The sequence below is a fragment of the Theobroma umbraticum genome, unplaced genomic scaffold (genome assembly GCF_002168275.2).
Source record: "Theobroma umbraticum cultivar Fairchild unplaced genomic scaffold, ASM216827v3 scaffold_95.0, whole genome shotgun sequence".
In the NCBI taxonomy this organism is placed as follows: domain Eukaryota; kingdom Viridiplantae; phylum Streptophyta; class Magnoliopsida; order Malvales; family Malvaceae; genus Theobroma; species Theobroma umbraticum.
This window is the reverse complement of record NW_018397257.1, coordinates 6,564,796-6,577,916: the sequence shown is the minus strand read 5'-3', so window position 1 is coordinate 6,577,916 and position 13,121 is coordinate 6,564,796. Positions and strand designations below refer to the sequence as shown.

General features: G+C 32.9%; 1 protein-coding gene across 2 annotated transcripts; it reads right to left on the bottom strand.

Annotated features, from left to right (window-relative positions):
- Nucleotides 1-3,048: 3,048 nt before the first annotated feature.
- MLO3 (Seven transmembrane MLO family protein) lies at nucleotides 3,049-12,666 on the bottom strand. Of its 2 annotated transcripts, none has more exons than XM_021422609.2 (15): nucleotides 12,445-12,666; nucleotides 12,301-12,358; nucleotides 11,952-12,178; nucleotides 11,677-11,793; nucleotides 11,493-11,553; nucleotides 5,128-5,216; nucleotides 4,967-5,041; nucleotides 4,697-4,785; nucleotides 4,505-4,554; nucleotides 4,380-4,420; nucleotides 4,096-4,269; nucleotides 3,947-3,982; nucleotides 3,795-3,862; nucleotides 3,560-3,620; nucleotides 3,049-3,480 (listed from the first exon to the last, which is right to left on the bottom strand). In XM_021422609.2, the coding sequence occupies exons 1-15, from the start codon at nucleotides 12,574-12,576 to the stop codon at nucleotides 3,145-3,147; spliced, it is 1,614 nt and encodes a 537-aa protein (XP_021278284.1). In that variant the 5' UTR covers nucleotides 12,577-12,666; the 3' UTR covers nucleotides 3,049-3,144. The 2 variants fall into 2 exon arrangements, with proteins under 2 accessions (XP_021278284.1, XP_021278285.1); XM_021422610.2 differs by having other exon boundaries at nucleotides 12,441-12,539.
- Nucleotides 12,667-13,121: the final 455 nt, after the last annotated feature.

The window sequence follows — 13,121 nt, the reverse complement described above, 5'->3', positions numbered from 1 at the left end:
AAAATTATGTAACAACATGTTTGGTTAATTATTTTCAAGATCATTTAGTAATTTTTCGATGAAAAACTATTAAAATATTCAGTAATTAGAACTTAATGAATTAAGTTAAGATTATTTTGAATGTTTAGGTATTCATATATGAACTTAAAAATTTATCTATCTCATCTTTCTTTATCTTGAGTACATGTAGAAACTGATTAGATTTAAATTACATAAAAAATATGACTTTTCCTCATTATATACATTTTATAATGAGATATAAGCTACATAAAATATTTACTAAAAATTTAATCGTGTGATTTTATTACTACCTTTGTACATTATTAACGGGTTAAAGTAGTCATTGGGCCAAGTGGGCACCTATGTTTGTCAAGTTCGTCCTCCTTTCTGATTGGTATAAAGTGTAGAGTGTAAGCCTGCGCAGAATTAGTTGAGTTGTAAACTATTGCGAGCCAAATGGGCCGACACGTTGTCGATTTTATCTAAAGATGTGGGACTCCCAACTTTCATTATGTTTTGTCGGAAGCGCCTTGCCATTGCTAACGTCACTGTCATTTTAATGTGCTCAAATTGGGCTTGACCCGTTACAATGTTTGTGGGACTTTTATCTTCCAAATGTCACCAAATGGGCCTATCCTTTTCTCTAACTGTCTCTGATCCGTAAGGTCACTCTCTAGTATCTAGCATAGCATGTTTACAGTTAACACTGAGATTTGATCATTCTACAAGGTAAAATCCATATCATCCGAAATCGCTAATCGTCAGTTGCCCTACAATCGATCCGCTTGCGAATGGCGCCAAGTTTTTGAATGCGATTTTTCATGGAAGAATGGTTGCTTTAAACGCATACGTAGTTGGGCAGGTAGGTGACTGGGTGGCATTAGGCATGTTGATCTTTAAATACAAATAGCGGAGATTCAATCATTTATGTGTAGAGAGGTTCTTATCTGATAGAGAGGGAAACAAGTACAACGTGATGTGTTTGGAGTTAATGTAAAGGAAAATTGGAATAGTTCTTGAATTGTTGAGTGTCGCGGTAAATGGTGATGAATAAACTGTGGAGAAAGTTTACAAAAATGTATCAACGGAACAAAATGGGTAACAAGATAGCAAATATTAAGTAGGTGAGCATTTGAGAGAAAATAGTTGGAAATAGCTTGAAGAGGAAGTCTTCTGATTTTCAAAAGTGAGTTCTTAATGAATTGTTAGAACTCTAATATATAAATCAAGTGCCATTACTCAAGATTAATATGCGCATAATAAGATAAACATATTACCTGTTAGTGTTGTAAAAGGGAGTTTTTATGATAGGAAAAGGAAGCATTGTAAACAAGTAAAAGATGTGTTAGAGGTGACAGAGAGGAAGATTGAAGTAGTTTCTGAAGTATTGAGTGTCGTAACAGGTGAAAAAGAATAAGAAGAGAATCAAAGAGATAATATAGAGAGAGAAGCTCTGAAGGAGAATGTGTTGACTCTGAGTGGAAGAGCTCTTTAATGAAATGTGAAGGCTTTATATATAGTGCCAAAAAAAGCGGTTAGAAGAAAAAGTTTTAATGTATATAATAAATAATTTTATTAAGAAGAGCTTTAATGTTGGAAAACTATTACTGAAAGTTAATGTCCAGTAATGTTTAGAAATCCATTGCATGATTATTGAAGTAATTAGATGTAATAATATTTGTTTTCAAGTAGAAAGTAATAGAGAAGATGTATACGTGAAAGGTATAATAGAAGAAATTGTACATGGCTAGGTACAAGAGAAGAAGATGTATGTGAACAGGTATACAAGAACAAGGTAAGAGGGTGAAATACTTGTATTTCAAAAAAAAGTTAAAAGGGAGACCTTTTAACTATTTTCATATCTGAGTCACCAAACTAAATTCTTTGGAATATATTAAGATGAAAGTAACTTATGAATCCTGTCACTTATTTTGAGTTGCTTTCATTATCATCCATGTGAAGTGGTTATTCTATGTGAAGTAAGTGTTCTACTTATATTATTTGTTTTATATGGAGTAATGCTCTACTTATTCTAGTTATTTTACGTAAAGTAGCACTTCATTTGTTTTAATTGTTCTGTATAAAATAATGTTTCACTTGTAATGTTTGTTTTCATTATTCTTTCTATAATATTATACTATAAAATAATTCTTAGAGAATATATATTAACCAAAATTAAGTATTTATAAGTGTATAGTAGGATAGTAAGTTTTCTAGATATTCAAGTCACTAATGGCATAGTGGATTTCATAATTCTCAAAAAGTGTGGCTCTGTGTTTTTAAGAAAGTGAAAAAAAAAACACTTGTACTTCAAAGAAATATTAAAAGATAGATTTTTTATTTACTTTTATATTTAAATCACTAAATCAAACTCGTCAAAATATGTCAAGAGTGAAACTAACTCGTGAACATCGCTACTTGTTCCGAATTATTTTCATTACTGTTCGTATGACGACATAGTTACTCTATTCATTTGATTGCTCTCATTGTTCTTTCCAAAGCAACAAGCTTGTTGTGAACTAACTATATATAATAACAAATATATAGCTTGTTAGTAGCAAAATCACAGAGCTATAATTTGTGTTTCGAATATATAACTTAATAATAAATGTATGTATCTTTGTTTAAAGAGTGAAATTCAAGACATTTGTGATAAAGAGATGCTAATAAGTATCTAATTAGAATTTCATACAATACAATAATACAAAGGATTAAGGGAACAAATTTCTTTTTCTTTAAGTTTTTTATCATTACGAACTTGTCACAAGGACTTGAATTACGATTCTAACATACATATTTTCAATATTTACATGTGTCAAAAATCTCTCAATCATAATTAAAACCTTAGCCATATGCGAAACTTAATACTATTATGTTTTTTTTTTCTGATAGCATCCTTATTGTCTTTATTTTTTTTGCTGACATTGGGTCTTTTATTATGATCACATGGCAGTCCATCTGGTGTTCTAAAAAAAAAAATGAATGACAAGATTGTCATACCTTTGAACTCGTGATCATGTCAATTGGAATTTTGAAGACATCACAAACTTTACCCATTAAGACACTTTAGCAACCAAACCGAATCACATTTACAGAGGAACAGAAATGGCACTGGAATTGATCAGAGAATGTAATCTTATGTATTCACTTGTTAGCTAGGGACTTCCCCGTCGAAGGCATTTCTATATCCACCGCAGTGGGAACTTTATTCACATCAGGGCCAGCTGCTTCTTCTTGTATCTCTGTATCTTCTTCAACAATCTCAGTTCTGCTAGGAAAGCTTGCGATTTCTGACGGATTTGGTGTTGGATGATTAGTTGATAAATCCGAGGAAATGTTTCTGTTGCTGTTGGAATAATCATTGCCAACGCGTGAAGCTCCGCCTTGTTTTTTCCGTTTCTGCTTCACTACGGCGTGCCACTGTCTTATAGCATTAGCTGTATGCTCTTCAAACAGTGCGCTCTTGAAATTTGATCCCATCTATATATATGAAGAGACAAATTAATTCCAAGTTAACTTTGCTGGTTATAGGGGGCGAATATCAACCAGATGCATTTACCTGGGTCACAAGAGCATAGAGTGGAAGAGTAATGTAACTGCACAGGACCTGAACTGTCACCCTGGAAAAAAGATTTGTCCCAAATGTTTAGATTCTGTAATGAAACTCTACTTGTTCAGTCTGGAATGAATGAATCGAGGTATCTATTTGATTAATTCCTTCGTAAATAACAAGAAATTTTGTTTAAACTTTTGGAGAGGTAGGAACTTAGAAATGAAAAAGAACTGGAGCTTACGCTAACACCATTCTGGTAACGATTATTCCTGGGTATTCATGGTAGCAGGACTTTATTCCATATTGTGACTGACAATTAAGAAGAAAGTGAGGTTCAAAGTGAAAAATTGAAGGAAAAAAATTGTCTAGAACTTCCCATATTTCTATACATACCGTGACCCAGACGAAAAATGCAGCCTCAAATGCATTCTGGGAACAATGAAATATTCCAGTGTTATTAATTTCAATAATAGCAGTATAATAATTATCAAGAAAATTTGAAAGAACTTGTTTTGGATTCAAAAAGGGAGAATAATTAGTACCATGAATAAAGTGTAGTGCAAAAGGGTCAAGACAAGTTTGGGTTGACTGAGCCAGAAGAAGTTGTCGTTGGGTTGCACCAAAGGGGCACCTTGAATTACACTGTTCTGATCTTTGACTTGATGTGCCATTTTTGCTACAACTACCTGGAGCTTGGTTCCTAGAACCAGCACTATCTAGAGACTCATATATGGCAATGTTAGGCGATTCAGGAATAAACTGCCTGATTGAGGATAATTAGATTAAGGACCCATAACATTAAAGCACTTAATTTTTTAATACTTACTGTCAATGGGAGAAATGATACCCATAGGAACACATTCCAGCCTGTTGAAGTTCAAAATTTTACTATAAAACTTGGAACAAATGTTGGAGATTTACAGCTTTTATAATTAAGGAATTCCTACTCACCATGTACGTCCATCAGCAGGAAGATAACAACAAAAAACCACATTAAAGGGCTGCTCCATGAAAAGCAGAGAAGAGATGGAAATAAAGGAAAAAAAAAGTTTAGGATATCAGAACTTTAAAGAACACTTGTGCAGCTTCTAAATCTATAAAGCTCAACGACTAATGGATACAAAGCAAGCACAGATTCAGTACCTGATGCCAACAACAACTTTGAAATCATCCTCCAATGATCTTTGTATGTATTTTTGGAAATTGAAGGTAGTATTAGTTGATAAATGAGCCTACCAAATTGCAAGCGAAAGGTTACAAAAACATAACAGTAATGAATGCTTCATATTCTGAAATTGTGATTGGGTTTACCCATTTGTATAGAAAAGGAATATATTCATTTTTTTTTAAAAAAAGAAACCAACCAAAACTATGGGAAATTAATTAATTAGAATTAAGTAATCATGGACTAACAGAGATGAAACCATGGCGCAGGGTAAGGTAGTCAACTTTTGCTACAGAGTTGAAGAACTGTTGAAAGAAGCATTTCTGCACCAATCAAATTAATTTATCAGGGAAACATATTCTACTCATTGTGAATAAGAAAATAACAGAAATGCGAAAAGTAAACTTACAATCCACAGAAGGATTGATGTCTCTGCACATGAATTCATATGCCTACGCGCAAAAGTCGTTTGCCTTGCGAATCTAAAGCGATTAGGATCTGATTGAATAGTTAAGTTTACAAAACAGAAGAAAAATAGAATTTTATTAAGACTTAGATATCATAGCTTAAATATGCTAATTAATTTCATTATTGTTATACTTCAAACTTTATGCAATGCAAGATTTAAAGCATTGAATTTTTTTATTTGGATATATATATATATATATATATAAAAAGAAAGAAAGAGAGAGTTACATGATTAAAGGTAATTATTTTTATATCATAAGTCTCGTGATTGAAATATTAAATTTTAATAATCGAGTGTTATTTTCATAGCATATATTCAACAATTCATACATGCATTTTTAAATTTGGTACAACTAGTAGATTTTTGATTAATACATTTGTCCACAGCTAAAAATACGAATAATATGTATTTAAACGTTTAATTTAATGATTAGTATATAATCTTACTCTAATAAAAAAAAGAAAATATTTATTATGAGTTTAAATTTTGGGTTTCGTCAAGTTTTCTTTGTTTGAATTGTTGGAGGAGTACTCGAAGAAATGAAAGAAAGTAAGGAGGAAATGAAGGAAAAGAATTTATTGAAATAGTGACCTTAAATCTAGAAATTCAACTACTGATGAGTGGCGGGAAGAAACAGAAAGGTTGAAGGTTGAAGAAGATGTGCAAAACGATGTCGGATATATCTCTATTGTCATAAGTTTGTGAAACAAGACTATATATCGTTTTAGTGTTTGTTATGAAAGCATACGACAACTTGTAGTGTCGTTTGCTCAAGTGTTATTTTCTTTCTAAAACACTCGAGTGTCGTTCGAGTCCTTTGTTTGTATAGGCCAACGTTCTTCTTTCTTTTTATTCTTTTGTAGTCATTATTGCACAAAAAACAATGACTCTTTTTTGTGCTTTGCTGTTATATTCTGTTGTTTTTATTTCCCAAGGCTAAATCCTTGGAGGTTGTTTTGAATATGAGTATATAAGTCGTCTTTCTCGTTGTAAAAAGTGTGATAATTTTCTAGAATACAGTGAATCAATTTCCTCTCCAAAAATGGCTTTGTTGTTGTTCTTCATTTGAGGCTCTGTTGCTTCTAAAATTTGAGTGATCTTCTAGTATTCTTTCATGGTATTAGGGTAATTTGTCTTAAGGAGCCTGTAAAACTTTTGTGGTGTGATCAAAATGGTATGGCTACAGCTAGTTTTAGTGCAATAACACCCCTTGTCTTTATTGATGTTAACTACCTTTTCTAGGTAGTGAAAATGCGTTCATACCTCAAGTTGTTTGATTTGAGATAAGTTATGGAGATAAGTGAGCCACCTGTGTAAAGGCATGCCAGCCCAACTATGGCTTAGATCAAACAACATTTAGCAGAGGTTGTAAAACATTACAAAGCTTTGATTTGCCTTCAATCAGCTTTGTCAAACACTATATTTGGGAAAATCATGAATTTGGAGGATCCTAAGCTCGTCTAGGATTCTTTGAAAGAAGAGTTCCAAGGAAGTGATCGAACCAAAGTCATGCAGGTAATGAATTTCTCAAGACAATTTGAGCTTATGAAGATGAAAGAAAGAAGACCATTTAGGTGTGTGAATACAAGTTGTTGAAGCTTGTTAATCAACCCAGAATGTTAGGACAAGAGGTTTCTAATTAGAGAATTGTCAATAAAATTTTAGTGAGTATTTTTGATAAGTTTAAATCAAAAGTTTCTTTTTTGGAGGATTTTAAAGATTTGACAAAAATCTTTATGAAAGAGTTGATTTCTACCTTGCTAGCTTTTGAGCAGAGCAAAGCTCTTAAACATGAGGACCCTGTTGAAAATGCATTGGTTGCTAAAACTAAGAGCTTAAGGGTTAAAGTTGATGGTTCTAAGAAGAACAATAACAAGGGTATCAAATCAAGTGCTGGGAATCAATGAAAGAATCAAGACAAATTTCCTCTATGTACTCATTGCAAAAAGACTAATTATACTTTAAAGTGTTGTTGGTTAATGCCGAATGTGAAGTGTCGAGCTAGGAACCAACTTGGACATGTGGAGAAGGTGTGTAAAGCTAAGAAGTAGGAAGCTGAGGGGAAGTTGTAGTGGCTGAAAAGGTTGGTGAATTAGATGAGGCACTATTTATGGCTAAATTGAATGATGGTTCAGCAGATAAGAGCACTTGGCTTATTGATAGTGGCTGCTTAAACAACTTGACAAGTAATGAAAATCTTTTCATTGAGCTTGATAGAAGTTTTAGGGCTCATGTGAAAATTGGAAATGGTCTTTATATGAAAATAATTGGAATAGGTACTGTAGGAGTTGAAATTGCAACTGGTATTAAATTTATTCATGATGTACATTTTATGCCTGAAACATATTAGAATCTGTTTAATGTAAGGTAACTGGATGATAATGGTTATGCTCTGTTGTTTAAGAATAGATGGTGCATTATATTCGACCCTACTAGTGTTGAGCTATTGACAATTAATCTGAGGAACAAGTGTTATCCAATGAATCTATTGGAAACAAAGCATCAAGCTCTTTATAGTGAATATGATGCCTCAGAACTCTGGCATAAGAGAGTCAGACATGTGAATTACACTTCATTGTAAACAATGTCTTCAAAGAAGTTGGTGATAGGTCTTCCTGGTATTGTAAAACTCGAGAAACTGTGCAAGGTTTGCCAATTTGGTAAACAAACCAAGAAACCCTTTCTTACAGAAAGTAAATGGAAGGCTACATAAAAGTTGGAGTTAATTCATACAGACATAAATGATCTTACGAGGACTCCTTCATTGAATGGCAGTAGTTACTACATCCTATTCATGGATGATTTCTCACATTATTGTTGGATTTATTTTCTGAGGAACAAGTCAGAGGCATTGAAAAGGTTTTCTGAGTATAAGGCACAAGATGAGAACTTCACAGCTCAAGCATCAAGACCTTGAGGATCGACAATGTGTCAAAATACACTGTTAATGAATTTGAGAGCTTTCTATCAATATTTGAGATCCATCATCAACTAATTGTCACTTACAACCTTCAGTAGAATAGTAGGCTAAAAGAAAGAATAGAACAATTGGTGATATGGCTAGATGCTTGCTATATCAAAGTAATCTACTTGAGAGATTCTAGGTTGAAGTAGTTAATATTGCAAACTACATCCAAAACAAAATGCTTACAAAGGCACTGACACTCAAAACACCATTTGAAATCTGGTATAATCACAAACCTTGTATCTCTCATTTCAAAGTCTTTAGTCATGTGTGTTATGCTCAAATACTAGAAGTAAAAAGATCTAAGTTTGATTCAAAGGTTGTCATTGCTTTACATATTAGATACAGTGAATAGTCAAGAGGTTATAGATTATAGGACTTAGAATCAAACAAAGTAATTATTAGTAGAGATGTGAATTTTGATGAGAATTAATGCTGGAATTGGGAAAAGAAGTCTATTGAGAGTCTTACTATTGCCCCTGTCATTAATGATAATCAACTGCAATCTAAAAGTGATGACTCTTCTGACATTGAAGATGAGACTAAAGTTGTGAGAAGAACTAGAACCTTGGAAGACATATATAATAGATGCAATTTAGCTATTACTAATCCTACCAATTATGCAGAAGCAGTGGCTGATGAGAGCTAGAAAAGGGCCATGGATGTAGAAATTTCCACGATGAAGAAAAATGATACTTGGTTGCTTATAGACAGACCTTTAGATCATAATGCAATAGGAATCAAATGGATGTTAGAACCAAGCTAAACCTTGATGGTTTTATAAATATGTATAAAGCTAGGTTGTTGGTTAAAAGGTATGGCCAAGTTTATGGAGTAGGTTACCTGGGGACCTTTGCTTTTGTTGCAAGACACAATACTATTAGAATGTTAATAGCTTTTTCTGCAAGAGATGGACGGTACATATACCATTTAGATGTACAGTTAGTTTTCCTATATGGTTATCTAACATAAAACATATTTGTTGAACAATCTAAAGGTTATGAAAACCAAGGTTAGAGAACAAGGTCTATAAATTAGTTAAGGCATTGTATTGTTATAAGCAAGCGCTTAGGGCATGGTATGACAAGATAGATGCTTATTTCATAGGTTAGGGCTTTCTAAAAAGTGTGAATGAATCAACTTTATATGTGAAATTGTCAAGTAATACTCTGCATTAATTGTTACTATGTATGTTGATGATCTTTTAATTACTGGACTTGATGATGATGGACTACAAGAACTCAAAGTCAGATGATAAATGTGTTTGAGATGATTGACCTAGGGTTGATGACTTATTTTCTAGGCATGGAAGTTCTTCAAACCAATGAATTAATGTGCCTGCATCAAACTAAGTATGCAAAGGATATATTAAAGAAATTTAATATGTTCTCTAGCAAGGAAGTAAGTACTCTACTAGCATCAGGAGACTAGTTCAATAGAGAAGATGGTTTTATTACAACAGATGGTCTTACCTACAGAAGCACAACAGGTTCACTACTTTACCTAACAACGATAAGACTTGATTTGATGTGTGTTACATGTTTACTGTCCATATTTATGCAAACTCTCACTATGCTGCACTTTACAATAGTGAAAAGAATCCTCAAGTATGTTAAAGGTACTATTGATTTTGGTATGAGGTATATAAAGCATTATAGTGGAGGACTACTTGGATACAGTGACAGTGACTGGGTTGGGTCAATTGATGATTCTAAACGTACAATTGGTTTTGCTTTTCATTCAATAGTGTTGTTTTCTCATGGAATTCGAACAAGCAAAGTGTTGTTGTTCAATCTACTGCTGAAGCTAAGTATATTGCAACAACAGCAACGACAAATCAATTGCAATGGCTAAGAAAGGTACTAGTTGTTATTGGTTTTAAATAAGAAAAGGTACTGTGATCATTGTTGACAACCAATCAATTATTGCTATAACAAAAAATCTAGTTCATCATGGGTGAACTAAGCACATTAAGGTGAAATACTAGGCTCTTAAGGAGGTTGTGAATGAAAAAGGGGTTGAACTTAAGCACAGTAACAATGAGGTTCAACTAGCTGACATATTAACAAAAGGTCTACCCAAAGAAAGGTTTGAAACTCTCAAAACTTGTCTTGGAGTTAGCTAGATTATAAGTCATGGGAGAGGGTTGAAACAGTGACCTTAAATATGGAAATTCAACTACTGATGCATAGCGAGAAGAAACAGAAAGGTTGAAAGTTGATGAAGATGTGCAAAATGATGCTGAATATATCCCTATTGTCATAAGTTTGCGAAACGAGAGTTTATATGTCGTTTTAGTTTTTATTATGAGAGCATACAACAACTTGTAGTGTAGTTTGCTCAAGTGTTATATTCTTTCTACAACACTCAACCTGAGTGTCGTTTTGAATCCTTTGTTTGCATAAGTCAACGACCTTTTTCCATTTTTTTTTCTCTTGTAATCGTTAGTGCACAGAAAACAATAACTCATTTTTTGTGCTTTGTTGTCATAGTCTATTGTTTTTATTTTACCATATGAAATCCTTGGAGGTGGTTTTGAAGATGAGTATATAAGTTCTCTTTCCCGTAGTAAAAAGCGTGACAATTTATTGGAGTATAGTGAATCAATTTCCTCTCCAAAAATGGCTCTGTTGTTGTTGTTCATTTTAGGCTCTGTTGCTTCTGAAATTTGAATGTTGTTCTAGTATTCTTTCAAAGTTATGGGAAAAGAGTGCATATGGTAAGTCGGACTTGGGCAAAGGTTGCCAGCAAAGAAAAAGAAAGAAAGGGAGAGAATTAATGATTTGGCGTGCCGTATGGATGAGGGATAGTCAGGTCAAAGCATTTATTGTTTAATGATAATACAATAATAATTAATGTTTATATTTTCTATTTGGTGTAAAATATTTGAGTTATTTTCACTGATGAAAGTAGATAGAGCAATTTGAAAATTTAATAAATTAAAGTGCAAGAACTAAATCTAGACTTACTGAAACAAACAATTGGTATAGGTACTTTTCTTGAAAGATTGAACAAAAAAACAAAAAGATTACAACTAATTATATTATGAACATTGAAAAAATATAGTTATTAGTATAATTTAGGAAAAAATAATTAAATATTAATATGGAGGTTTATAATATTATAATTTAGAGATATTAAAATTAAAAGCTTACTTTCACCCTATATTGTTCACAATATTCTAATTATCATGCTGGCAACAAGTCATTTAATAGAAATGATAAACAATTCAAGCATGATCTAACTAGTAATTACGTATCCCTATTCCCTTTCTTCCTAAAAGGTTACATATATATACATATTCGCATTTACTAGAAAAAAGAGATAGCAGTAAATTTACCGTTGGCAGCTTGGTATTCCACCGTTTGAGACTCCTTCTCCCAGGCTTTCCAACGCCTCATCTAACAAGTAAGATATATTAGGGATTGATGAGAACATAAACAGTCAAAGAGGGGAACTTAATTTTTCATTAAAAAGAAAAATAAATATGTATTAATTAATTAGTGCTATATTATATGCTGTACCTTGGCCCTTCCTAAAGCCATTGTGACCACACTATACACAATTTGCATAGCTGCTAACACAAAAAGAAAGATGCTCAACTGGTTCGCCCCATCCGTAGATATCAGCGATGTCATTCCCTGCAAATTGAAGCCAATTAATTATATTATTGTAACTCTGTTTTCTTATTTCACACAGCGTAGAGTAAAGCTATTTCATTCCACTCCTTTAGGTCGAGAAAAGTTCTCTTCTCATCAATGACAAAAAAAAAAAAAAAAACAGTTTACAAAGTACAAACCTTGGAACCACAATAACTAGAAGATTCAGAAGTGTCAGCAGCCAATGTTCTTTCATGTAATTGGTGGCTCCATATTTGGTCATATCCTATTGCTTCGGTAGTTTTTGTGGGTTGACTTTTATGGCATGGAAGCATAGTATTTGCCAGTTTATTGGGTATACAAATTTTGGAGAGAGCGCTCTGAGTTACTGTTAATATCAGAGACATGAAACCCAGCACCATGAGCACTGCACCAAACCAACAACAGAAAAAGATGATCGAAACAGGCAATTTCAAAGTTCACTCTAGTACGTCCTTGGGGAGGCACAACCCAATATATCAAAAGACTGTGCTCTGAACACTAATCTACCTGATTTAAGCTTCTCCACAGCCTCAAAAAGTGCAGTTTTCTTATGTCCCTTGAGCCACTGCTTTGTACAAAAATGGAAACATGTTTAAAATTTTCTATTTGACCAAATATTTCTAGCATAGTTCTTTCAGAAAATATACCTACTTTCGAAATGAGATGGATCAAGTGTTCGATCAAAATGGAAAGGGCGATGAAGACGAGGCAAACGGTGGCCACAGCCCAAGTAGGCGTCTGTTGAAGAGTGCGAGTCGTCGCGGCTCCCTCTCCGGTGGCCATGTTCCTTAGTTTTTCTCCTCAACAACTTGATTTGCATCGAGAAAACGTTAATAAACATAGCAATTATAACCATTTAAAGTATATCAGAAATGAGGCTAAGACCTATTTAATCATGACCGAAGAGTTTGGGGAGGAAAAGAAGTGTTGAACGCTTCAAAGTTGACAAGACTTTGGCGGGTTTGGGGGCGGTTAAGTCAATGCATGTCGTAGCGGGGGAGGTCTGAACCTTGCCATTTGAATACTAGTTTGTATTGTCCTTGAAACTTAAAGTGGTGTATAAAATATTTTTTGAAAAATATTTTAAAGATTTATACTTATTTAGAAGATGAAAAATTTATTAGATATGTAAAATATTTTATAGATCAATAAGAAAAATAATCATTTACATCATTGAGAGGCATAAGACATTTTTTGGAGAATAGAAAGAATGCTGTATAGGTTTGATTAATATTAATATTTAATTTAAAATATTAAGAAATATTTTTAAATTAAAATATTAATATTTAAATTATTCAAAATAATGAAAATTAAAATAATATTTTTTA

Excerpts from the sequence above, each read along its gene's own strand:
- MLO3 (XM_021422609.2), bottom strand. The coding sequence starts at position 12,576 with ATGGCCACCGGAGAGGGAGCCGCGACGACTCGCACTCTTCAACAGACG. Across the intron at positions 5,042-5,127 it reads CATCAATCCTTCTGTGGATT|AAATGCTTCTTTCAACAGTT; the intron begins GTAAGTTTACTT and ends TGATTGGTGCAG. Across the intron at positions 4,786-4,966 it reads TGCGCCATGGTTTCATCTCT|GCTCATTTATCAACTAATAC; the intron begins GTTAGTCCATGA and ends GCAATTTGGTAG.